The following is a 26,640-nucleotide window of genomic DNA, read 5'->3' as shown; positions in this document are numbered from 1 at the left end:
CCAGAGTGAAGGGAGCCTCTGGGTTATGAATCTGTCCCTCCAGCATGTCCTATTTATTTCAGTGCTGAGGTTCAAGTCTCGAGCGTGAGCTCGATGGGATTTGGATTTTCTGAGGTGCAGCATGTCCATTAATTCTGGGTTGGACATGGCTTTATACGTCAGGCACAGATCGCCTCTGAGCAGGCGGTATGCCACTGAGTAGAGCTGGAGTTTCTTTAACCGGGCAGCATATGGCATCTGTTTGAGCCCTTTGATCCTTTTGGTGAGGTACTTTTGGGGTCTTTCCAGTTGCTGCAGGTGTCTGGTAAGGTACATCCCAAAAGGGGCATTGTACTCAATTATGGGCCTGATGAGGGATGAGTAAAGAGGTACAATGACCTCCCCTGATCTAGATGTGAATCCCTTCATGATTAGGTGGGCTATATAAAATGTTTTTCTAACCACTTTGGCCACGTGGTTGTCAAATGAGAGATTGCTATCAACTTGGGTCCCCAGGTCCCTAATGACTTCTTCTGTACTTAATGGATTACCACCTATGTGGTAATTTGTGGGCACTTTGTTTTTGCCAAAGGGGATGACTATACACTTTTTGGCATTTAGCTTGAGGCCATGGCTCTGGCACCAGTTGTCTGTTTCTATGAGGCCCTTTTGGAGGATGCTTGTGTCGGCTTGTGGAGAGTTGATTATGGCGCCCAGTTTGCAGTCATCTGCGAACTTGGTCAGCCACAGTCCTTCCGTGTTGGCCTGTACCGCCGAGAAATATATACCGAACAAGAGAGGTCCCAGGACTGAGCCTTGTGGGACGCCACTTGTAACTGGTTTGGAGTCTGACATGGCTCCAGCAATTCTAACCATGTGGGTTCTGTCCTTGAGCCAGTTTGCAACCCATCTAGTGACATAGGGGTTTATATTTAAGCTGGTGAGCTTATCTATAATGCCCGAGTGGGGTATTGTATCGAAGGCTTTTGCGAGGTCCAGGTAGGCTGTGTGGACCACCTTCCCCTTGTCAATGGCCTTGGTGACTGTTTCAAAGAAATCAACCAGGTTTAAGAGGCAGGATCTGCCCTTAACAAAGCCAAACTGGGTAGGATCCAGTGTCTGTAGGTCCCCAATATCTTTATTTATGAGGTCCATGATGATCCTTTCCATAGCTTTGCAGACCAAGCTAGTCAGGCTTATGGGGCGATAGTTTCCAGGATCCGTTGAGGCACCACCTTTGTGGAGAGGGACCACTGTTGCTGTACGCCACTCTTTGGGTACATATCCTGTAGTAAGGCTAAGATTGAACAGTAGTTTTATGTTTGGGTTTAGCTCTTCTTGGAGTTCATGTAGGACGCAGCCCGGGACACCATCTGGTCCCATTGATGCTGTGTTTTTTACTTTGGAGAGGGCGGCTCTTACCTGAGCATCTGAGATGTCAGGGGGGCAGCACTCTGTTGGGATAGATATTTGCCCTTTTGGTGGGGAGAGGTGGGAGAAGTTTGCACTGAACCTATCAGCTAGGATGTTGGCAATGTCTGTGGGCTCGGTGTATTTTTTGTCATTTTGGACTAATTCTGAGCATATCTGGGAATTCCCACCCAGGTTCCTAACATAACTAAAGAAAGCCTTGTGATTATCCTTAGTGTCCCATGCAATTTTTCTCTCGAAGCTGGCCTTAGATGATTTTATGAGTGCCCGTAGTTTTTTGCTAATACTGATCAGAGATGCCTTCCCTTTTTGGGATTTTGCTCTATCATGTAGTAGCTTCCTCCTTCTATTGTATAGTTTGTTTATGGCTGGGGTCCACCAGACAGGACGTCTGCCTTTGGAGGATTGGGTCTTGGTTTTTGGGATTGCATGATCCATGCATTCCTGAAGGTGTTCATAGAATGCGTTTATAAAGGATTCTGCGGTCTGGGCCATATTTTCCACAGGCCGGGGCTTTGAAGGATTTCGCCTCGGTTTTGAGGTGTGAAATTTGCTTTAGAGAAGTTTTTCACTGTGGTTTTCTGGGCAGGGGTGGGGTCGGGATGTGAATATCCAGTGAGATTAGTTTATGGTCTGATCTTACCAGTGAGGGATACACTTCTGGTCTGGAGCATAGTGTCCCCATGTTGGTGATGATCAGGTCCAGTATGTTTTCCCCTCTTGTGGGAGTGGTAACAAGTTGTTCCATAGCATTTGAGTTTATAAATTCTAGGAACCTTTGGGCTAGGGTGTTGGAGCTAGAGTAATGCTCCCAGTCTATGTTTGGGTAGTTGAAGTCGCCCAATATAATGGTGTTTGGAGAGACCTTCATATTTTCCAGTATTCTCAGGAAGGCCAAGTGGGGTTCCTGTGTTTGGGAGGGTGGTCTGTAGCAGGCTATAAACTGGAAGGCAGTTTTACCCACAGTTAGTTGCACATGGATAGTCTCTGATGCTTCGTGCTGTGCCACCAACCTGGAGGTGTGGGTATCTTTGTGAATATTGATACTCCCCCTCCTTTTGTGGTTCGGTCCAAGTTTTGGGGCCGAGAAGCATGGTATGAGGTATAACCTGGTAGTGCTGGGGTGCTCTCGGGAGCCTTGAACCAGGTTTCTGTTACTGCACAGATATCAATGTTCTCCATGCTAAGGAGAGTTTTGAGTGCATGCATCTTGAGGTTTAGACTTCTGGCGTTGAGTAGCATTACTCTTAGTTTCTTATCCCTTGTGATACCTATGGAGGTGGGTTTGTCTTTTGAGCCTTGCCTAAAAAGGCACTATGGGGTAGCAAGAGCCTTTGCCAATATCCGAAAGCCCAGGGGTGACAGATGCAAGCCGTCCCTAGCGAAGCATCGTGGCTTGTCGAGCATGTCATCCCAGACTGACAGGCATTGGATCCCCTTTGAATGACACCAACACTTAAGCCAATTGTTGAAATTGATCATCTTGTCTTCATATTGTGGCATCATTCTTGGTGAGGGTAAGATGCTACTCAAGGTCAGGGTCATACCGGCCTGGGCTACATGCTCAGAGAGCTCCTGTATGTCTCTTTTCATGTAGTCCAGGGAGGTACATCTCAGGTCATTCACACCAGCATGGACAATGACTGAGTCATATTTGTACTTGCCTTGGAGTGACCTGAGTGCTTGTGTTATGTGGCGGATCCTAGCACCCGACAGGCAGCTCACCGTGACCTTCTCCTTGTTCAGCCTGGTGAGCGGGACGTCAGTGTGCCTGACGATAGAGTCACCTATTACAAGTGTATCAGGTGTGTTGTTTAGCCTTAAGGGCTGTGACTGTTCGGCACACTGGCTTTTTGAGTTATGTGTTGCATGTGTTTTGTTTTGTGGTAGCGGTTGCTTGGGTGTCTGCTTTGGAGGTCTCTGCTGCTTAGGCAGATTTTTATTTAGAGCCTCCGAGTATGTTTTTGTGTGTTTATGTGTTTGGTTTGTTGTCGTGGTAGGTCTATGTGAGACTGGAATTGTAGTGAGTGTGGTTTCCTTCTCCTCCTGACTGGTTACGCCAGTACTGAGTTGAGAGAGCTTAGCCTCCAGTTTGGCTATATGGTTGCATCTCTCACATGTGTTGGAATTTGTTGGGAGGAGGAGAGGGTTGTCTGTGTACATGAGGCAGTTGTAACATTGCCTCAAGATTCCCAGATTCACCTGCTGGACCGGAGAGGAGATTGACAACTGACCTTTGGACATGCTAGAATAGTATTGGGAATTCCTTTATAATTGAAAAAAAGGGCCAATGGGGAACAAGGTACTCAAGGGGAGTTTGTTAGGGTGTAGTGCTTTTAATTTTTTAGAGCTGACTTATATAATTGCTTTAGTGAGCAAGTGCCAGGTAACTTAAATGCAATGTGTTACAGGTAACTTAAATGCAAAAATGACAAACAGTAACTTTCTTTCAAGTGAAACAAGGAAATAAGTACAGTAAGCAATGCAGATATCACTAGGGATCCACAGAAGTGCTAAAAGGCCGCGTTTTAGGTGGAATTAGCGTTTCAGGAAATAAACAAACAACAAGCATACAAATAAAGCTAGATTCAGCAGGCCTGGATCTAGTCTATGCTACAGCAAACAAGGTGTACCAATTTCAGTAGGAAACAGTTAGAATATGCAGGCACTATAAGCCTTTAACCAGAAATTCCCTGCTCAGAAGGGCAGAGTCCAGCCTCTCCTCCCACAAGAGTGCAGACCGCAATCCTTCTTAAAGTAAAATAACTGGACTGAAGCCCAAGTGCTTAAACCAGAACTAATACACTTTTAGAATAACAGACACTGAGCTCTCAATCAGCAGTTCCTAACTTAGAAGGATGTAAGCTACCTGTCCTGCCACCACAGTGCAGGCCACAAACCTTCCTAATGTAAAACAACTGGTCTGAAGCCCTAGTGCTTAATCCAAAAGACTTAGAAATGATAGCTACACTTTAATCAAGTTACTACCAGCAGTAATAAATACAACTGAATACTTTAAAGAATGCCTGGATTAGTGCTCAAGTTATACAAACAAAGCTAGATTCAGCAGGCCTGGATCTAGTCTATGCTACAGCAAATGAGGTGTACCAATTTCAGTAAGAAGCAGTTCAAATATGCAGGCACTATAAGCTTTAACCAGATGATAAGCTACATCAATTAGTAGGAGATACCCCTAAATTTACATATAAGAATACCAAATCTTTAAAACGTCTACTATGTTATGAGAAAAAAGAGAAACAGCAGGTAGAATCATTGAGGAGAGGGACCTACGCATGTAGGACTTGTAATCAATGTTGTTACATATCAAATAACAACAAATTCATTCATCCAGACACTGGGAAAGTATACTGTTTTGACTTTTAGGCAAATTGTCGGACACACGATTTAGTCTGTCTAGCGGTTTGCACAAAATGCACATCTTTCTATGTTGGTATGACAAATAGAACTCTTAGAGAACATATAAGCAAACATATCTACGCCATTAATAGGGAAGATGAAAATAATGCTCTGGCCAAACGTCATAGATAATGGTGTGATACACAAATTTATGTTTATGGCCATAGAATTGATACATCAAGACTATGGCTAGGTGATTATAAAAACTATACTGAGCAAAGAGAAAGTTGATGGATCATGAGGCTGCAGGCAGATAAAGCCCCCGGTTTAAATGACAGAATTTCTTTGAAACCCTTCCTGAGTGCTAGGGGCTTCAAGCATTGAAGTGCCATGTATACACTGCAGTTATATGGAATTTTTGTTTATTTAGTTTTTTTCATATTTTACATTTTATACATTATATTTTATATATTATTCTATGGGTTTATATATAGATGGTCATGTTCTCTTAGACGTTTATTGTATGTACATATATTTTTTCATCAGTCAAAATTGATATATTAGTTTATTTTTATCTGGTAGCCATCTCATATCAATTAGTATGATATATATATATATATATATATATATATAAGGAGATTATGATGGTTTGATGTAGATGAAGCAATTCTATAAACCCCCCCCTTTTTTCATAAATAAAATTTGATACCAAAGAGACATATATATATTCTTAATTGTTTTTACTGTTACATATATACACTTTCAATAGCTTACAACTTTTTAACAGATTTTTAATATTATTGACAACAGCATTTTTTGTGTACACATTTAAAAAGATTTTACGAAATGTTTGTCTCTTTATTAATTTATGTGACCACATAGTTAGTTTATACATATTAGTGCTCATTCCTGCATAATGAGATCACAATGCAGATTGGTTGAATAGTTAATTGAATGATGCTTTTATATGCAGTTTCTGTTAGTGTTTGAATAGTCTGATGATGCATTCTTTGAAATGTGAAAGTGCTTACTGGTTTGAAACGTTTCTTTGTTTTTACAAGTGTATTTTCTTTTCTTTTTGAGACATAAAAGTTCAACTTCTTATTGCCGCGGTGTGCCTCGGTGAGTTTCATCAATTGGACTTTGTGCTTATGCTCTTCGGAGGCACCTTGCCCTTGCTGGTTGATTTGATACAGGAATTTTACTTGCATATTTACTTTGTGACACTGTGTGGGCCATTCCTAATAGCCTTGCTCTTGGTCAAAGTACTATTTGTGTTAGTATTAATATTATACAGTAAGATTGGACACCCTTTGTTAAGGGGCTTAAGGTAGCTGGCAAGAGTGACTGGTGGCAGTGAAAACTGCCTTATAGTCTGGGCAGAAGTGGGCATAGCTAGTAAACATGTGCCAACCTTTTCCAGGTGTGTGTATGTGTATGTGTAAATCAAACCTCAAAGAGTGTGTGTGTCAGCTGCTTGGGCAGGGACATGAAGCACTGGTTGGACAGAGAGGGTGCTGGTGGTCTTGGCTTGGTCACTCAGCTGAGATCTTTTTTTTTCAATACCTCTAAAGCATCTCTCCTACTTGACTCTTCTCTCTCTTTTCTCAAATTCTCATCTCTAATTTGCCAAGTAGACTTGTATCTATGCTTTGATCCTAGCACTTGCTCCTGCAGCCTTTAAAAGGTAAACTGTTTCTGGGTCACTCACCACCGCCCAATCTCTTTTAAAGTTTTTTTTGTCAGTCCCTTCTAGCTCTCGCTTGTCAGTTATACAAGTCCCTCCTCTGCTCAGCTGGTGACTCAGTGTACTGAGGCAATGTTACACTTGAACCGCAAACCTGAACAACCCTCCAATTCCCATGTGTGCTCAAATACCTCTCCTCCTCAACTAAACCCACAAATACTAGCCTGTGCTCTCTCAACATAGGACACAACCCACAAACGAAGACTCTCAACATCAGGCCAGGACCCATAGACCCAGTCTCACACCAGTACTCAGACAACCTCAAATAGACCTTCACTCTGACAAAGACATCACAGGCGGCTACTTTCAAAACATAGTCAAAAACAGCAGGAGCAACCACAAACCCAAAACAGCGAACACACACCTCAGGCACACAACACCTGCAACACATGCAACTCACAGTCAGCTCACTCAAACAGTGTGTCAAACAGTCCACAACCACAATGCCCAACACACTTGCCAGAACACACTCCCATGTCAGACACCAGAAGTCAGACACACAAGGTCTGAGTAACTAAGGTCACGGTAAGCTTCCTGTCTACAGTAAAATCCGCCACATAACGCATGAGCACTAGCAATCTCTCTCATATGCAGGTACTGCCTGTCAAACAGTCATTGTCACGCTGGAGGTGACGCTGGTGTGGGGACCCCTGAGGCATTCCTACATTCTGAGAGAAAGAGAGGAGCACTGATTGTAGCCCATTGAGGGCAGGCTGACCCTTGAGCAGAGAATGACTTCACCATACCAAGACCCAAGCCAGAGCCTTGGGAATCCAGCTTTAACAATTGTTTAACACATAGGGTGCTCTCTCAAAGGGGATCAATGTCTATCTGGTGCTGGATGGCATGCTGGACAACCACGCTACAACCGCACAAGCGGCACTTGCACCACCGCTTATTTCGGAAGGATCAAAAGGCTCATACAGGCCTAGTGCTGCTTTTGGAAACCGAGCTCAAATTCTAAACCTAACACCTAGAACAGGCCCCCTAAAAAACAAAAGGGTAATGAAAAATGCCAGAAAAAAAACACAAAAAAGGCTCTGAGTACCCTCGGTATCTCTCGAAAATGCTTCTCGATGTGGAGGCAACAACAGAACTGTGCAGTCACCAAACCTGGGAAAAGGCCTATCACTATTGCCCCCACCTCTTATCGGTTCAAGGCCCCAAGGCAGTTCCGTACCAAAGAGAAGATCAATACCCATATTCATCAAATGGTCCCACACACCAAGAGACTGGAGACCCAGCACATGCATCAGGAGAACCATCCAACCAGAATTAAAATTGAGGTGCACTTTAGAAGCATCTGCTCTGCACTGCAAATTGGCACCTCAGGCCACCACCAACCTCACTCAGGAACTCACTCACACTCCAGGAGATAAACATAGGGGTCAAATGTATCCTGAAATCACATCATATCACCCTAATCCAATAGACCTAGTAGAGACTGGGAACTGAGGACAAAGCTTACCAAAGTTCCTGGAATTCGCTATGGAAAATGCCCCTCAACAACTAGTCACCACATCCCCACAGAGGAAAAACAACTTTGATCTCATCATCTCAAGACATGGGAACACAATTCTCCACGGGAAGCATACTCACTGGTGAGATCAGATCCTGAAATAAATCCTAAGCTCACTCTCCTCACCCCACCCCACAAAAAGACACAAATAAAGAGAGCAAAAGAAACACTCGAGCTACTACTTCACACTTCTAAACTCTAGTGTGTAGGTACTCAGCCAAGAGCCCAGGCAACTGGCTAACAGGCACTCAAGCTTACAAATACCCCGCAAATGCCTTGCTAAGGCACCCCAGCAGTCCCAATGGAAAACAAGATCCAAAGCGAAACAAAGACTCTGTGTACCAAAGGCAGCGTCCACTCTGGTCCACAAACTCTACAACAAAAGGAGAGCTATGCAAGGAAACAAACCTGAAGACAGCAAAATCAGCAAAAAATATTACACCCTCTCAACAAGCTTAAAAAAACAAAAAGACCAAGAACTTAAAATAAAAGAAAAGCAACAAAAGAGAAAAAAATAAAGAAAAGAACAAGGCCTTCTTTAGCTATGTTGGAGGAAGCTATTGAAACTCCCAGAACTAAAGAAAAGAATAGTTACAGAAACTTCGATTAAAAGACCTTTACTACTCCTCCACCCATTGCCAACATGTACTTGGCTTGGTGGTTCACAAACATCTTCTCCCCTCCCAGCGTTTAGATATATCATACCGCCCAAGCCCCTCCAACAGAAGCATGCTCAAAAGTCTGACTGCTCAGGGACAAAGCAAAACCCCCTGTGGGACCTGAGCTCCCGCCACGAGAATGTGCTCCACCCTCAGCAGGACAGCTGTAAGCTCATACAGCTGTTGGCTCATCGTACCCACTCCTGGATACTTACCCAGGGAGTGGCGCACTGCAACTGTGGTCCCACTTCACACCTCGGTGCCTCCCATGCCCCCTGGAAATTTAGAGCCACTAAAGCCATCATAAGCAAGCCCATGGAGAGGTTAAAATGGAGACCATTAAACTTTGGATGCCGTAAACACACAGAATTTGCAGACTTTGGATCTTTCCCTTTTTGCTTTGCTCACTTCTGCCCATGCCTTCTAAACTTGGTTGACTTTTTGGAAACAAAGCCAGGTCATACAGTCTGGAAGAAGGCGGCTACAATACAATACGATCTTTCATAGGCCTTTGATACATCACTATGAATTGTACAAAAAAGAAACTCATCAATACAAAACCAAACCCATAACCCACAGGAACCCACAGGGCTGTGATTTTGACCAGAACCCTCAGGGTCAGAGTTGCTGGCAGACTCAAAGCCTGTGGTCCTGTCTAGTTGTTTACCACAGGGCTCAGTTCTGGGCCTCACACACATCCACAGGAGGGGTTAAGCAAACAAAGGACAAGGTTATGGCTGACAAGGTAGAAATGAAAAACATCATACAAATATAAATGGCTTCCTCTGACTTTTTGAATATCCTCAGGAAGGTGCATGGCCTAAGATAACTGCCAAAAATGCATAGTCATACCCTTAGGAAAAAAAAACGCATAGTCTGCCTAGCTACCAAACAGGGCCTAATACCAGACCAGTACAGAAGCAATCTGGGACCCAGGTTAGAAAAGTTATCAGGGAGACGGGGACCCAGGTTGAGTATGAAATCATAGTTGACACCCCCACAGCTAAAACCTTGGTTCTCATCCAGATACATTGTCATCCTTATCATGAAGGTCATCTCACATCTCTCCAAGGAGGTCATAGATTCCCTATACTCACCACATTGAGATGACTGATTGTCGAGCTGTACCCCATCGGGAGGTATCAGCAAAACACTTGCAGCAGGCCAAAAATCCAAAGTTCCTCACCAAAAGGATGCTGGTCTCAAGACAGAACATAGCCACTACGACTGTTCAACTTATTGCTTATTCCAGACCTTTGCCTAACATACAAGGCCACCTTTGCCCAACATATTGATCCATATCCTTTTCCTCAAAAAATCTAGATCCGGAGAAGAGCCATTAGCAGACGAAGGCTGGGGAGACGGCTATTAATGGGGCGTGCTGGAGGATAGATTCATTAAAGACTCTCTATGCTGTGAGGAAAATCCCTAATATGTGGAATAAGCAGCTGGCTGAGGGCTTGACTTAGAGCTGGCAATGGATGTGAGGGGGCAGATATAATGGATGGAGGGATTACCTCAGTGTCACTGCTCAACACAGGCACAGCAAAATAATGGGTATAGTTCCCCCCCCAAGGTAAAGGTGGCGAAGCCAAAAAAAACTGGCTAGGCTTGCAAAATGCCCCCGGGGGCATAGCCCTAGTATGAACCTATGAACCTATGAACCTATAAGCTGTGCCAGTGGGGAGTCTTTTTGGGGATCTGGGGTAAGAGGGAGAAACCAACCCCAGACTTACTGTGGTCTCTGTCTGCTCTTAAGGGAAATTGCACTTGATGCAGAGAGTTGCATCTGGAAATACTGTGTGTGTGCCTGTTATCTTCCCAGTGAACATCCCCCACTGTTGCCAGGGGTGAGGATTGAGGCTCCTTGATTATTGGTTAGCAGTAGTCGGTCATCACACCAGAACCACATGTTTTCATCTTCCAATGAAAGGACATTATTTTTTCACCTTAGGGAGAAAGGGAAAAGACAATGATTTTCTCTATCAACTGTGTAAAGTGTCATCAGCACACAGCTGCAACTGCTTAAGAAAGCTGAACACCTAGAGAGGCTGCTTTTTCATGCCAAAATATGTCAGTCAGTAAAAATAAAGGCAGCAGCACTGCCGGAATACACAAGCTTCTATTAATTTCATGCAGACTTTATCAGTAGTCCAGCATCAAGCAGTTTCTGCATTGGTCAAAATGGCTGCCATCAGCAGGTTATAAGGAACCAATCAGAAGAAAGATCTCCATATACAACATTGCTTGATGAAGCATCATTTTATGCAAATTTCTTTTTTAACCCATATTTTTACACACCTCTCATCTTCTAGGGAATTAAACATTCAAGTGCATATACAGGAGAGGTCCTACTTCTCTGTCCATCACTCATATGTCCCACATTACCTGTGCTTTGGAAGTGCAACTATGTCTAACTGATACAGGAGATAGGATATATTGTGTGTGGCTCTAGAATATGATAGGGGCATTCTAAACTTTATGTCACTGGTACTTCTCAAGCCATGCACATTTCTGTTCTGCTCACTTGGCAACATACCTTTTGTATTAGTTCCTATGCCTGCAGAATATTTTGTCTCAGGCCTGTGCTTGGTGTGAGATGCACAGTGTCACCCACCTACTATCTAGAATAAGTGGAGAGATTTCTGGTAACTTATTCCCATACCTTTGCATAGTGAAGCCTGTGGTCTGCTAATGAATAGAAAGAACCCTTCTTCTAGCAAGATATATCATTTATGCACATCATCTAGCCAGCATGTGAAGCAAGTATTGACCCCAAAACTGACATCTTGTAACTCCATATGCCCCTGCAGTGATTCCCAGTCACTTATCTGCATAGTTGTGCTTATTAAAGTTACGGGGGCGGGGGGGGGGGGTCTGAAACATCCAGTTGCAATCTACCTCCTCTCAAAATCTTATCTTTTGATAGTTCTTTTGCACCTCCTAATTTCATAATGTACCTAAGCTTCGGAGATGCTAACCTCAGCCAGTAAGATAGTTATGGGTTTTGCTTTATTAATAAAGAATTGTATCAGTTTGTGAATCTGTGGATAGTAAGCAACACCACTATATCCTGGATAGTACCATCTTTGGATGATTCTAACTTAGTCCAAGGAAAGTGTTCTTTGGAAAAGTACTTCCTTCACATAGGCAATTTTTCAGTTGGTTTTCAGCCAAGATTGGATATGAACCTGAGAGTCCTGAGCAATTGTCACACATTTGCTGACAACCAATTACAACTTAAACAAACTGACTTAGTATGTGAGAGATATATCTATATAATATTATTGGAGGCAAAGCTCTCACAGAGAGCTACAACAAATAATAAGCAGGTTGTCAGTACACACAACACTGCACCAAACCAACCAGACTCAGCTTAGACCAAACACACAGACATACATATACTGAGGCTCTTAAAGGTAAGTTATTTAAGTCACAAAAGTGTCCCAAATTTAACGTAAGAAATAAACACCCTCAGCAACCTTGCAAACATGCAACACAGGCAGCATCTACCATGAAACATATGTATGAGCCACACAGTCTCAGTTCACAAGCCCATAAGGCAAACCTTCATACAATCCAATATCCAAGTCACAGGTGACTTTACAGGGTAACATGGAAGGGGTTGTCAACTCACCCACTACTACTCATGCACATAATACCACTACTCACACACAGAGTATGAATCCAACACATAAATGAACATACACGGAAGTTCTGAAACACCAGAGACCTCCAAAACACAAGACTGCTACAACTAACACAGTTCCCAAGACACATAACAAAACCAGTGTCTCACCTATCAAGCCCCTAAGGGGTAACACTCAGAAAACAAATTTTCTTGTCATTGGAGACTCCATAATGAGACACATGGATGTCCCACTCATGAGGTTAGATAAGGAAAAAGTCACGGTCAGCTGCTTGTCTGGAGCCAGGATTCGTCAGATCACCCATGCACTCATGTCTCCTGGCAACAACTACCATTATGACTCTGTCATAGCTTATGTTGGAGTGAACGACCTGAGATGTAGCTCACTGGACTGTATGAAGAGAGATATGACTGAGCTCTGTCAGTATGTCTCCCAGGCAGATATGTCCCTAGCCTTGAGCAGCATAATACTCCCACCTAGAAGTATAAACAAAAAGTGATCAATTTCAATAGCTGGCTTAGTTTTTAGTGTCATTCCAGTTTCTGTCAGCCTGAGATGACATGGTCGACAAACCTCACTGCATGGTTGATAAACCTCACTACTTTGCCAGAGATGGTTTGCACCTGGCACCACTAGACTTTCGGCTGCTGGCAAAGGCTCTTGCCACCCCTATAGTGCCTTTTTAGTCAAGGTCTCAAAAACAAAATTGCCGACATTAAAATTGCCAATCATAATAAAATAAGGGTTATGCTGCTAAGTACTAGGAGCCTAAACCAAAAACTGCACACCCTGGAAGCACTACTGTCACTGGAGGATATAGATATCTGTGCAGTCACAGAAACCAGGTTCAAGGCCTCAGAAAGTACCCTGGCCTTACAAGGCTACAATGCCTTCCAAATCTTCAGACCACAAAACAAACATGTGAGAACCAAAGGAGGCAGTGTTTTATCTATATTAGAGATAAATTCACCTCCTGACTAGTTAGACAGGACAAATCCATGGAGTTACTGTAAGTTCAAATTACTGTGGTTAAGATCCTCATTCAAGTTATAGCTAGTTATAAATCCCCCTCTATGGATCATGATGTGCATGAGACCTACTTGACCAAACTAGAGTTAATCCAAATATTGCCAGACACTCTCGTCATGGGGGATTTCAATTATCCCACCATCAACTGGGAACCTATTCTAGCCCTAACTCACTAGTGCAAAAGTTCCTTGACTTTGATAACTCAAATGCCCTGGAGCAAATTGTTCAAACCTCAACAAGAGAAACAAACATACTAGATCTTGTTCTCACTAACATGATAAACAGATGTACCACCATAACTGTCGGACTCTCATTAGTTAAATCAGACTCAAATCAGTTGCCTTTGAACTGGCACTAACACCAGAACTCACAAAGGGTGAAGTCAGACTAAAAACCTTCACCAAGGCATACTATACCCTCCTAGGGGAAGGTATATATGCATTCCAGGCCCCACTCCCAGCTGGAAGTGGTAACTAAACCAAAGCTTACACTAAAGCCCTGTACAATCACATGTATAAGGGTATAGATTCATCTCTTCCAGAGAGAATCCAAGCCAGAATCTCAGGTAAAAACAAGCTGCTCTGGTGGACATCCAGCATCAGCAAACTTTCCAACAAATGCAAAAAGCTGCTGTCTAAGAAAACTAAGGACAACATGTCAAATCCTCTAAGAGTAACTTTGAGAAAAACTTATCAATCACGGCCAAGGATAACCATAAGGCCTTTTACAGGTGAGTGTACAGCCAAAAAGGTAGGACCCAAGCATGTGTAGAACTAGTGACTAACAGTATCACGCGCACTGATCCCGTAGAGATAGCAAACTTGCTGGCAGACAGATTTGGTGAATATTTCACTCACTTATCCCCTCCAAACTTACCACAAACATTGCCCCCAGCTCCCTCCCCCCATTCTACATATCTGAATAGCAGGTCATTACAGCCTTGTCTAAGGCAAAAATCACACTTTCTACGGGTCCAGACAGCATCCCAGGATGACTTTTAAACAAACTAAAACACGAACTAACATCATCATTAAGTACTCTATTCAGTCACAACCTAATAACAGGTTATGTTCCAGTGGAATGAGAACAGCAACAGTTATTCCCCTCCACAAAGGCAACAGACCCAGGGAATTATAGACCCATAAGTCTGACCAGCCTCATCTGTAAGGCCATGGAACATATCAACATGGACCTCAAAAATAAAGACATAGGTGACCTCCAAACCCTAGCTCCAACCTAGTTCATCTTTGTCATGGGGAGATCCTGCCTGTTAAATCTGGTGGAGTTCTTGAAAATGTGACTAGTGTCATTGACAAGGGCAGAGCTGTGCACACATACCTTGACTTGGCCAAGGCCTTTGACATAATCCCACACTTAGGCATAACCAATAAACTTAGCAAACTGAATGTAAACCTCTTTGTTATAAGATGGGTTGCCAACTGGCACACAAACTAGTCACACACTATCAAAGTGGGTGACTCCACATTAACCAGTAGTCCTGTCACCAACGGGTTGCCACAAGGGTCAGTGCTGGGCCCCCTACTGTTTGGTATATACTTCTCAGAAGTTCAGGCCAAATCTAAGGGGCTGTGGCTGACCAGGTTGGCAGACGACTGCAAACTGGGTGCAATTATCGAATCCTCAAATAATATCCGTATACTTCAGGAGGGTCTTATACAGACCAACAACTGGTGTCTTAGTCACGGTCTCAAACTAAATGCAAAGAAATGCATCATCATTCCCTTCAGTAAAAACAATGTCTCTTCACACTATCAAATTAAGAATAATATTCTATGTACCTGTAAAGTGGTAATGGATGTGGGATCACAAGTAGACTGCGACCTTAACTTTGACCACCACGTGTCTAGTGTAGTAAGGAAGGCCTTTTACATAGCACACTGTGTTAGCAAAGGCATCGCCTCTACAGCAAAGGAGGTTATGACCTCTATATACTCATCACTAATCAGCCCCGTAATTGAATATAATGCCCCTTTTGGCATGTACCGCACAAAGCACCTGAAGCAATTGGAGAGACCTCAGAGGTTTCTAACAAAGAAGATGAAGGGACTCCAGCACATGCCTTACACAGACCGACTAAAGTCCATGTCACTATACTCAGTATTGTATAGACTTCTTAGGGGAGACTTATGCCTGGCTTACAGAGGAATCTCCAACCCAAACCTAATGAATTCACTGCACATCCATAAATCAAACTAGACTAGAGCTACCCATTCCAGGGACCTAAATATGGCCTGCAACTTGACTAGGATATGCTGGAGGGACAGATTTGTCTCCCAGTGACTGCCGCATTTTTGGAATAGGCTGCCAATTCATGAGAAGCAGAGCACCTCTATGACACTTTTCTAAAGGAACCTGGATGAATGGATGGGACACCATAAATTCAAACCAGGTATAGTGCCTGCAACCCTGCTGGACCCTAAATACAATCCTGGGTATTGACTAGAATATCTGTTGTATTACACTGGGATGAAATGGCAAGGCTTGAAATGATCTCTAGGTCAATAGCCTAGTAACCTCCTATGAACATGCTGAGGTCACCAGTCTGTGAAGTTGAGGGTTATGGTCAGTTGCCTTTCAGGTGCCAGGAATCATCACATCACACATGTACTCAAGTCATTGCACCAGAAATACACATACAATACAGTCATAGTGCATGTGGGTGTTAGTGACTTGAGACATACCTCCCTGGATTATATGAAAGGAGATGTTATGGAACTGTCTGAATATCTGTATGAGGGAGGTATGAACATAGCCTCAGTTATCAGTCTACCATCATCAAGAATGATGCCGCACTAAGAGCCAAGGATTATTGACTTCAGTGATTGGCTTAACTTCTGGTGTCATTCAAAGTGGGTACAAAATATGTCATCTTGGAAGGAGGTGGTAGGCAATCCTAGCTGCTTTGCCAGAGATGGCCTGCACCTTTCTTATCCTACCAAGGTTTTCATATATTGGCTAAATTCTTGTCCACCCCCAAAGTGCCTTTTTCAGGCAATATCAGTCTTCTAAAGCCCAACATAAAAAAACAGAATCTGAATGACAAAAATGAATTGTTGCCAAGTGTTACGAACATTAACAAAAACCTCAGCAAGCTCCTATAAAAAATGTTACCCTAGAAAACATTAAGTCTTGCATCATCACAGTGACCTGGTTCAAGACCAATAACAGCACTCCATCAATCCAAGGCTTTGATGCCAACCACACTTTCAGGACTACCACACTAGATGATATCACTAAAGGAGGCGATGTTTCCATATTCTTCAAAAAAATTCACCTCTGGACTTGTTAGACAAGATAATGACCTAGAACTCCTTCACATCCAATGCACTATCTACAAAACCCCTTATCATTTCATAGCTAGCAATGGGACCCTCCTCTAAGTCCCACTCAACAAATACCTCCTACCTAAGTAGTATGGCATCTATATGCATTAAGCTAAACACCATTCCTGTAGGAGACTTCAGCTATCCCTCCATCATTTGGGAGACTTATACAACCTCAAACTTGCTTACCTATAAATTTCTAGACTTCATCAATAGAAACTCTGGATCTGGTAGTCCGCACCCCATTCAGGGAAGATAAAGTCCTGGACTTGATCTTTACTGGTATCGGACAACTTTGTTCTCCACCAATTATAACTTCTTCCCTGGTCAAATCAGACCACATATTAGCCATATTCACCATAAGACTGAAGCTGGGTGCATCCTTCAGTAAGTCTATATTCAGAGATTATGCCAAGTCTAATCTACTAAAACTGCATGATGACTTGGCTAAATTCAAAATCCCCTTCCAATCTCATGACTTCATTGCTTATGTGGAATCTTTTACTGCCACATTCTGTACACATGTAAATAGCTGCATAGACATATGTGCCTCCGTCCAAAGTTAATACAGTGTCACATTTAAAAATAAACCCTATGGTAGGGCCCAAATATAAATAAGCTTATCAGTAAAGTCTTCTTTAACTATGTTTGAAATCTTAGAAACAATGTCCAACATTGCACAGCTAATAATAAATGATATCATGTACTCTGACCCAGAGGGGATAGCCAATATACTAGCAGACAAATTTTATCTCAGTCTTCACCCCCATCCTTATTACCATATCAAATGTCTGCATTCCCACCACCTCAGATCTCCCAAGTACAAGTCCTCAAAGCGCTGTGCAAGGCCAAGAAGACTGCTTCTGTGGGGATGGCTAACATAACTGTCTGGCTAGTCACCTGCCTGAAACAGGAGTTGTCAGACCCCATATCGAGGCTACTCAGTATCAACTTTCAAACAGGATTAATGACAGATGACTGGAGGACAGCAACAGTCATCCACTTGCACAAGGGTAAGGCATCAACAAACCTGGATAATTATAAACCCATAAGACTGACCAGCCTCACTGTAAAGCTATGGAAAGGCTAATTATGGAATTAATAAATAAGAACATAAGAAACCTACAAACTCTGGACCCAAGCCAGTGTGGATTTGTCAAGACCAGATCCTGTCTACTTAACCTGGTCAACTTCTTCAAGAAGGTTTTGGAAGCAATGGATGATGGAAAATCAGTGCACATCACATATCTAGATCTGACAAAGGTGTTTGACACCATTGCACACTCGGTTATCATAGGTAGTCTCTCCCAGCAAATATAAACCTGTATGCAATTCATTGGATAGCAAATTGTCTCACAAACAGAACCCAGAAAATTAGGATGCTTGGCTTTACCTCCTCCAAAAGAGCTGATACTAGTGGTATACCCAAGGGTTCAGTCCTTTCCCCACTCTTTTTTTGTCATCTACTTCTCAGAGGTCAAGGCAAATGTTAAAGGTTTATGGCTGACCGGGTTTGCAGATGACTGTAAACTTGGTGCAATCAAAAACACCCCAGAGGACATCAACATCCTCCAAGAGGGCCTTTTCCAAACAAATAGCTGGTGTCAAAACCATGGACTAAAACTAAATGCCAAAAATATTTAATAGTATCTTTCAGCAAGTATTTCTTCCCTTGTAACTAGCACATTGACAACACACCCCTGAAAGCTGATCGTGTAGTCAGGGATTTTCAAATCTGTTGATAACAAACTGTCTTTTGAACACCATGTATCCAGTACTTGTCACCTTACAGCTTTTTTCTAAAGGTATGGCATTTAGATCCAGGGATGTAAATATTTGTACTCGGCTCTTATTAGGCTGTTCATTGACTATAATGCCCTTTTCTGTGTTTAACCATCCAAATGCTTGTCACAACTGGAGCAACCGCAACACTTTCTCAATACAAAGAATCATGTGCATAAATTATAAAAACTATGTAGACCAACTCAGAGTGTTGTCCCTCTTTCCAGAATCTTACATGCTACTAAGAGACAACTCTATTGTGTATAGAGCATCAAAAGACACTACCCTGTCAGAAGCACTATACATTCATAGGTCCTATAGTGGCATGAACACCCACTCAAGGGATCACAAGCTTTTTGTAAAATAAATAGGACAAGTTGGAGGGACAGGTATGTATAACAAAGAATATCACTTCTGTGGAACTGTCTTCCATTCCACATAAAGCAAAGTAATTCTGTTAATCTATTCAAACTTAACTTGGATGAATGTATGGGAAACCACAAATTCACTCCAAGTTTAACATCTGTGGCCCTCATGGATAGCGTCAACAAGTAAATGTTCTAATATATCCTTGCTCTACCCCCCTTTGGGTTCTTCATACAGAAAAAAAGATTATAGGCTCATAGATTCATAGGATGATGCTAGGCTACTGGCCTGGAGGCCTTTATAAGCCTAGCCAAGAATTTTACACATGTTCCTACAAAGTCAGCACCTGTTTCCCCTGTCTAGCAAGGATACAGGTGGAATCCCAGGTGTGTATTTTCTGTTTCCCATCCAGTCATCCAGGTCCCTTTTAAGTAGGCTAATGAGGTACTCTGCTTGACATGGAGAGGGAATCTATTCCACAGATGGGGGAGTCTTTGGGACACAAATTTATCCTGCCAGCAAGTTCTATTAATGTCACAGACCAGGTTGAGGCCTTGCATGCAGGTTGCATGAATGGAGTTTGACTTATGGATATGCAGCAACTCCATCAAGGCTGGCTCTGAAATGGTCTTGTATGCCAGACACAGGTCACCTCTCAGCAGTCTGTATGGGACTGAGTAGAGGGATAAGGCTTTTAGCCTATCTGTATAGGATAGGTGCTTGAGACCCTGGATTTTCCTGGTCAGTAACCTCTGTGGTCTCTCCAGCTGCTTCATGTGCTTGGCAGGGTACATGCTGAAGGAGGCATTGTACTGGATAATGGGTCTGATAAGGGAGGAGTACAGAGATGTTATGATCTCTTTGTTCCTGGATGAAATATCCTTACTTATGAGGTGGGCCATGTAGAAGGCCTTCTGTACAATGGAGGCAACATGGTAGTCAAAAGTCTGGTTGCTATCAACCTGGGTGCTCAAGTCCCTCATGACTGATTGCATGCTTAGTGCATTGTTATTAATGGGATTATTAGTGGGGATGCCATTTACCCCAAAGGCAATAATGATGCATTTCTTGGCATTCAGTTTGAGGCCATGCTTCTGGCACCAGTCATTAGTTTGTGTAAGGCCCTCTTGGAGGATGTTCACATCACTAGGGGAATTTAAGACAGCACCCACCTTGCAGTCACCTGCAAACTTTGTCAGCCACAGACCACTAGCTTTGGCTTGCACCTCAGAAAAGTATATCCCAAACAGTAGAGGTCCCAAGACCGATCCTTGAGGTACAGTGCTCATTATGGTTCTACTACTAGAGGTGGCTTCCTTTATTTTTACTGAGTGGGTTCTGTCAGTGAGCCAGTTAACTGCCCATCTGGTAACATACAGGTTGATGCCTAGCTAGGAGAGTTTATCTATTATGCCTGACTAGGGAATAATGTTGAAGGCTTTGGCTATGTCAAGGTAGGAGGTGTGCACTGTCTTCCCCATGTCCATGGCTTTGGTAACTGTTTCAAAGAAGTCAACCAAGTTTAACAGGCATGATCTCCCTTTGACAAAATCAAACTGTGTGGAGTCAAGTGTTTGGAGGTTGTCAATGTCCTTGTTTATAAGGTCCATGATAATGCATTCCATGGCTTTGCAGATCAGATTAGTTAGGCTGATGGGCCTATAATTGCCCAGGTCAGTGGATGCTCCACCTTTGGGTAGAGGGTTGACAGTGGATGTCCTCCATTTGGCTGGGACAAAGCCAGTGCTCAAGCTTTTGTTGAATAGGGTGCCTAATGAACCTGAGAACTCATACCTGAGTTCATGTAGGATTGCAGCCAGGGATGTTGTCAGGTCCCATAGAGACTGTATTTTTTGCTTTTGAGAGGGCATTAAATACCTGCTTCCTTGTGATGAGGGGAGGTGGGCAGGTGCTGGGGACATCCTGGTTTACTGATGGGGGACAGGGGGGGGTGAAGTTATCACTGAACCTGTCTGTCTTCAGGTTGGCTATATCTACAGCATTTGTGTATTTGGTGTTCTTGACCACCAATTCAGAGCAGATTTGGGTGTTACCTTTGAGATTGCAGACATATGTGAAGAAGGCCTTGTGATTGTCCTTAGTGGATGTGCAGATTTGGACACAAAGTTGGCCTAGCAGATTTCATCAGTGACCTTTTTTGCTTGTCCAGACAAAGGAGAGATTGCTTCCAACATGGCACCTGCTCCTTCTTGGCCCTGGATAGCAATCTTTTCCTTTTATTATAGAGTTTGTTTATTGCTGCTGTCCACCAGACAGGTTTACTTTTCCTTGAGTAAGATGATTTGGTCCTGTCAGGTATTGCTGAGTCCATACAGCTATGTAGATGCTCATATAGTTTTTTGATGTAGGCTTGGACATTAGTACCAGTTGCAACCAAAGATACGGTGGATGTGAAGCTGCTTATGCATGCTCTCAGGAGATTGTAGTCAGCTTTGTAAAAGTTTTTTTGTTTGAACCAGACTGGGGGGGGGGGGGGGTCAGGGGAGATAGTGACTTTGAATTGATTGCTTTACGGTCAGATCTTAAGAAGGAGGATGACACTGTAGATATTTTCACCTCTCATGGGGGTGTCGACCAGCTGATCCAATGCTGCAAAACTATGAGTCCATTTGTAGTCTTTGAATTGGCATTGCAGGAGAGTGTTTTGTAGACCTCAGCCCTAATGAGTGATCCTGATGTAACTGAGGTAGCACGGTACCTCTGCTGCCACAACTACAGAAAGGGAATGCTTCACACCTTGTTAGAGACAGTCCACAAGATGATTACATGTGCATTTGTTTGGGCTATGGAGGTCCATGTCTTTGTCATTGCACACAGTGAACATAGTTACGGGGGAAATCATAGCATGATCATCATGTTGGTGGTAAGGGCTGTCTTCATGCTTATTATGTATTTTGGAATCATCTAGCCATAGAGGCTGTTCTGTTGCTGTACATCTTGCAGTGACATCTTACTTCAGGAAGTGTAGAAACCTTATTCAGTTTCTCATTGCAGAGGAAGTACTAAATATATAGAAACTGACAGAGGTCATTATGTACCTTTAACAGTTCATAGATTGGTGGAGAAAGTATTATCAATTCATTTATTTATTGAGCCAACTAAAGTGCAGTTAGCATAACTCATTTTCACTATACATGCAGGAGAAAAGCTATACATATAGAGACAAAGCTCTCATATCATCAGATCATTAATGTGTGACAGCTAGCCTTTCCTTCAAAACGTCAATGTTGCAGTGTCCCGAGGATTTCTCTTTTCCTGAGATGGTGCAAGTTCAGAGTTAGTTTATGTAAGTAGCAGAGATGTGGAGATTCAGGAGTGTCTTCCCCTATAAACACTTTTTTCCACAGATTTATCATGAGATTTATGATGTTCACATTATATTTCACTCCTTTGTGGTTTCATTTTTGAAAGTCGATCACAAAGGAATTGAGGGTCTTACCAAGGAGCCTTTCTGGGGCCATAACATTAATCCTTTTTTTTACACATGATTGTTCACAAACTACTAATAATCTGTCATTGGTAAGGTAGATTATTTAGCTAAAGGAAACAGAAGAAACTGAATTACTCTTTGCATTACACTGCTGCTGAAGTTTTAAGCAAAGATGAAAACATGACAGTTTTCCATACCAGCATATTAACCATTGTTCCTGCTGTGATAAGTGAACCTTTACTAACAGTGTCACACTGGGGTTTTCATTTCCACCACTAGCACTCCAGAGAGAAAACCTTTTCTGTCTTGTTGATCAGTAATACAAAAAGTGACTTGTGGTTTTCTGTAAAGTGAGCAAATGAAAACACATAGATGTGTTTCTAAAGGAAAGCAATTCCCTTACTAATTTTGATTCAGGGTTATGCAGAGTGAGCATCTTGAATTGTCACAAAAAATTATATGTCTTTAAATGGGCATTAATGTTTAATACTGACTATTTTGAACCACTAACAATGTAATTAGCCAGTCATGGCCATCTGTTAAGAGCTAGAGAACTGTTGTTTATTAAATATTTCCAAGAGAGAACTAAGCTGTCTTATCATTTTCAGATCTCTTCCTTAATAACATATTCACAGAATCTACAGAAGGAAATCCAGATGGTGAAAGAAACTCTGCAGACCATGCTGGTACAGTTACTGCCCTCCAAAGAAGAAAAGGAAGAGGTCAAAGATATTCTCCATGGCAGCTGGGGACAGGGGGAATAAGACACCATGGAATCATGCAGGGGAGATAGTATTTTAGGAATCCACAAGAGAGGTTCTCTGTAACTGAATATTTCATGGCCAGGCAGCAAGAATCCTCATTGTAATTAACAGCAGCTGGATCTGTTGAAGTGCAGTTGTGAGGTCAGCTACCAAGTCTGTTATGTACTTATCTGTTTATTTACTATGCCCACCAGAGATGGAAGTAAGATTTATGGTTTAAAAAACAGAGCTTTATAAATCAACATTCACAGTGATGTTGTATATCTCATTCCTGCTGTATCAGTGCAATTGTTTCTGTTAATAATCATATCCTGCTTGAGGCTGAGCTTCAGACAGCAGTTTCTTTATAAAGATAATTTCACAGATAGTGAAATGGACTGTGCTAACATATATTTCTCTTGGGTGGAAGTTGATAGCATTATTTCTGGAAAAAACTGAGTACCAAAGTGTAAATTAGACCATGTAGAAATGTCACACTGTTATCTCTTGGGATTCAGTAATGGGTTTATTGCCCTGTAGAGAGTACACTTCCTTGAATCATCTTAATACTTTGATGTCCTGTGCATTTATATAAAAATATGACAGTTTGCAAAATGTAAAGCAGAAATGTATATGCTGTGCAATAAGTATTTGAATTAGAGGTGGTTCTCCCAGTGGCTTGCTGGATGGGTTTATACATTTACATGACTAAATCTTATGTACTAATCAGTCAGACCGTAGGTTTAATGTACAGTATATCCTGTGTTTAGTGTGCCATCGGAATGCAAACAGCTTCTGTCTCACAAAATGCTACTGTTAGTACGCAAATGCTCTTATACTCTGCAGCTGCAGGCCGAAAAGTACTGCTTCTCTTGTAACTACGTTAAAAAAAATGCAGGCATTGTTTGGGCAAGCATGCCAGCAGCCCCCTGTATTCCCCAAAACTCAGCATGAAAAATATTTTCCCAGTACTGGAAACAAAAGTATAGTTATGCATATATTTGCTGGAGTGGGCTGAAATATGTGATTAAAATGTACCCATGTTATTCTTCTAAATTCTTCCCTTCTAATAAGAAGGGTCAGTGTTGTTGTTCTCCCTATTTTTTGTACACCAGTAAGCTAGAGGTGCTCTCTGTCACTGTCAGTCTTCTACAGTTCTGTGCCCAGTTTTCAGCTGTAACTGTCACTATGTTAGGTGGCATGCCTTTTTCCCCACCAGAAGGATGGCATCCTGGAAAGTTAAGAGGCTACTAAGCAGATGTGGTTTACCACAGATATTGATTTATTTATTTATGCATTTGTTAGCCAGGTAAATGCCATTTAAATTTACTGATCCTTCATGCACCCTTTTCAAATGTAAATTAGATCAGTAAGTTAAGAGAAAATGCAGATATATATATATATATATATATATATATATATATATATATATATATATATATATATATATATATGTCATATAGAAGAAAACAAGAGGAGAATCTGAAATGCAGGACAAATTTCAGCCATTGCCCTCTTTCTGCGTGTTCTGAATTGTGCAGGGATAGCTTTTCTAGTCTGAGAAAAATGGCTTTATTGTGACTCTTCGAAATTTGAGGTATTGTGGTGCAGAACACTCTGTTATGACAACTGTAGAATTCTGTAGTTTTCTTAGCATGTCCATGAAATTTTTTTTTCTTCCCACAGCTTCCTGTAAATCAGTTGTTCAGCTTGTTAAGAGACCTAGGTAGGAATTCTAAGTAAAAGAGGTTGGGCTGAGAATTGTTAGATTTTTTTTCCTGTGTTGCCTGTTGCTGTTGTACATAACAAAACAATGTAAAAAATGAATTGCTGTTTTGAAGAACATTCTGTGGTCTGACTGAACACAATATTATTTCTTCTTTGTAAACATTTTTAGATTGTTTCCATGTTATTATGTACAGTAGAGAGTCGATTATCCGAACTAATTGGGACCTAGGATAGTTCGGATAATCAAACTGTTCAGATAATCAAACATATAATTAAAATGGATAAAAAACTTCTAAAATCCTGTTTTATTCTACACACAGGAATATACTTTTCAACCATTCAGTGATTCCAGTGGACAATATTCAAGTAAATATGTATAATGTTTACATTTTCAGACTTTATGATTTTTCCTATCTGAAATCTTTGGAAGGCTGGTTCAGATAATTTATATTTCGAATAATTGACATTCGGATAATCGAGTCTCTACTGAAATATATTCAGTAGTGAATTTAACACCCATTGCTTATTGCACAATTGTGTCAGCATTAATTTTTTTGTTTTGTTTTGTGGGATAACAAAAGCTGCTCTGTTATATCTGGTTCTTGCTGCCTGCCATGTACATATTATGTATTATTTATATAATTTAATAAGTTCTTTTAGAAAAAAAGTTGGTTTTAGAATACCCACTGAATGTCCATCTATGAATTTGCTTTCTCTTCTCTGAATGATATACTCATCTGAACTATATTTGTCCCTCTCAACCCCCCCCCCCATTTTTCAGGTATGCCCCTTATTGTGCCTCAGAATTTTGCTTTGTGCCTTCGTAATGTTTGTGGTTTTGAGACACAGATATATGGGTTTTAGTTTTAATCATTAGGACCTTAAGAGGCACTGCAGTTTCAGACTTCTTATTCTGTAGGAAATGGATATTAATGTACACCCTATTGTTCTACTGACTTTCTGTATGAATAATGTCATTATTTAAAAAGTGTCCCTCTTTTTGGGAGTTTGTCCTTGATTAGTTTTGGCTTTTCTGTGATTATAGAAAACGGATATTGAGAGTTATAACTACATCACTGTCTACAATTCTAATTTCATATTAACACCACTAAATTAAGTACTTTTGTACTGTTAAATAATTTTTCTAAATATTTTTATAATGTTTTTGCTAGTAATGCTGGTATCTTTTAATAACTTAATTTTTTAATTTAAAACAATATTGAATAATTTCTGAAATTCAATTTTTGTATCACAACTTAAGAAACTGTTCAACCAAGATATATCAAGTGTTAATGCCTTAACCTGAAAATTCCTTTCTGTAGTACTAGGTATCAACAAGGAATGGTTTTGTTTTATCTTCATATGTTCAGCTCTATGTCATATTACTTTTTTTGTCAGTCATGAACTGCACTACAGTGCTATGTAGTCATTCCATGTTTCCGTTCTTGAGCCAGAAGACTGCAGTTTGCACAAATGAACATTATTAAACGAACATTAAGGCTTTTGTTTACTTGAATATTCATTTGTTTTGATTCCACCCTGCATTTTTGCAAGAATAAGGAAAATTAATATCTCTCTTTAATGATAAATATATGCAAAAAAAGTTTAAAATGTTACTGCATTTCTTGACACTAAGGCATCTGACTGCCATTGGTACATCTGTTTTTTTAGCTTTACTTTTAAAGTTCATACTTTATAGAAGCCAAGAGAGCATCGGTGCTGTCGTAGTATATGTAAAGATTAATGCAGTTGTATTGTCCAAATTGTGTGCTGTTTCTTTTCTTTTTTTCTTGCAGTTTAGTGTGAACATGTGTGAGTTTTGATTTTAACTCTGAAAGATCCCCTGAAGTTATTA

General features: G+C 41.5%; 1 protein-coding gene across 1 annotated transcript in view; it reads left to right on the top strand.

Annotated features, from left to right (window-relative positions):
* DISC1 (DISC1 scaffold protein) overlaps positions 1–26,301 on the top strand; it is a 2,387,713-nt gene extending 2,361,412 nt beyond the window's left edge. The window contains exon 14 of the mRNA XM_044077020.1: positions 22,948–26,301. Within this exon, the coding sequence (XP_043932955.1) occupies positions 22,948–23,078 (131 nt within the window). The 3' untranslated portion in view covers positions 23,079–26,301. The remainder of the gene's footprint in view (positions 1–22,947) is intronic.
* Positions 26,302–26,640: the final 339 nt, after the last annotated feature.

This window comes from Protopterus annectens, chromosome 1.part1, assembly GCF_019279795.1.
Source record: "Protopterus annectens isolate FY-2018-M chromosome 1.part1, PAN1.0, whole genome shotgun sequence".
Taxonomy (NCBI): domain Eukaryota; kingdom Metazoa; phylum Chordata; order Ceratodontiformes; family Protopteridae; genus Protopterus; species Protopterus annectens.
Note: the sequence above shows the minus strand (reverse complement) of the source record. Positions and strands in the feature narration are given on the sequence as shown.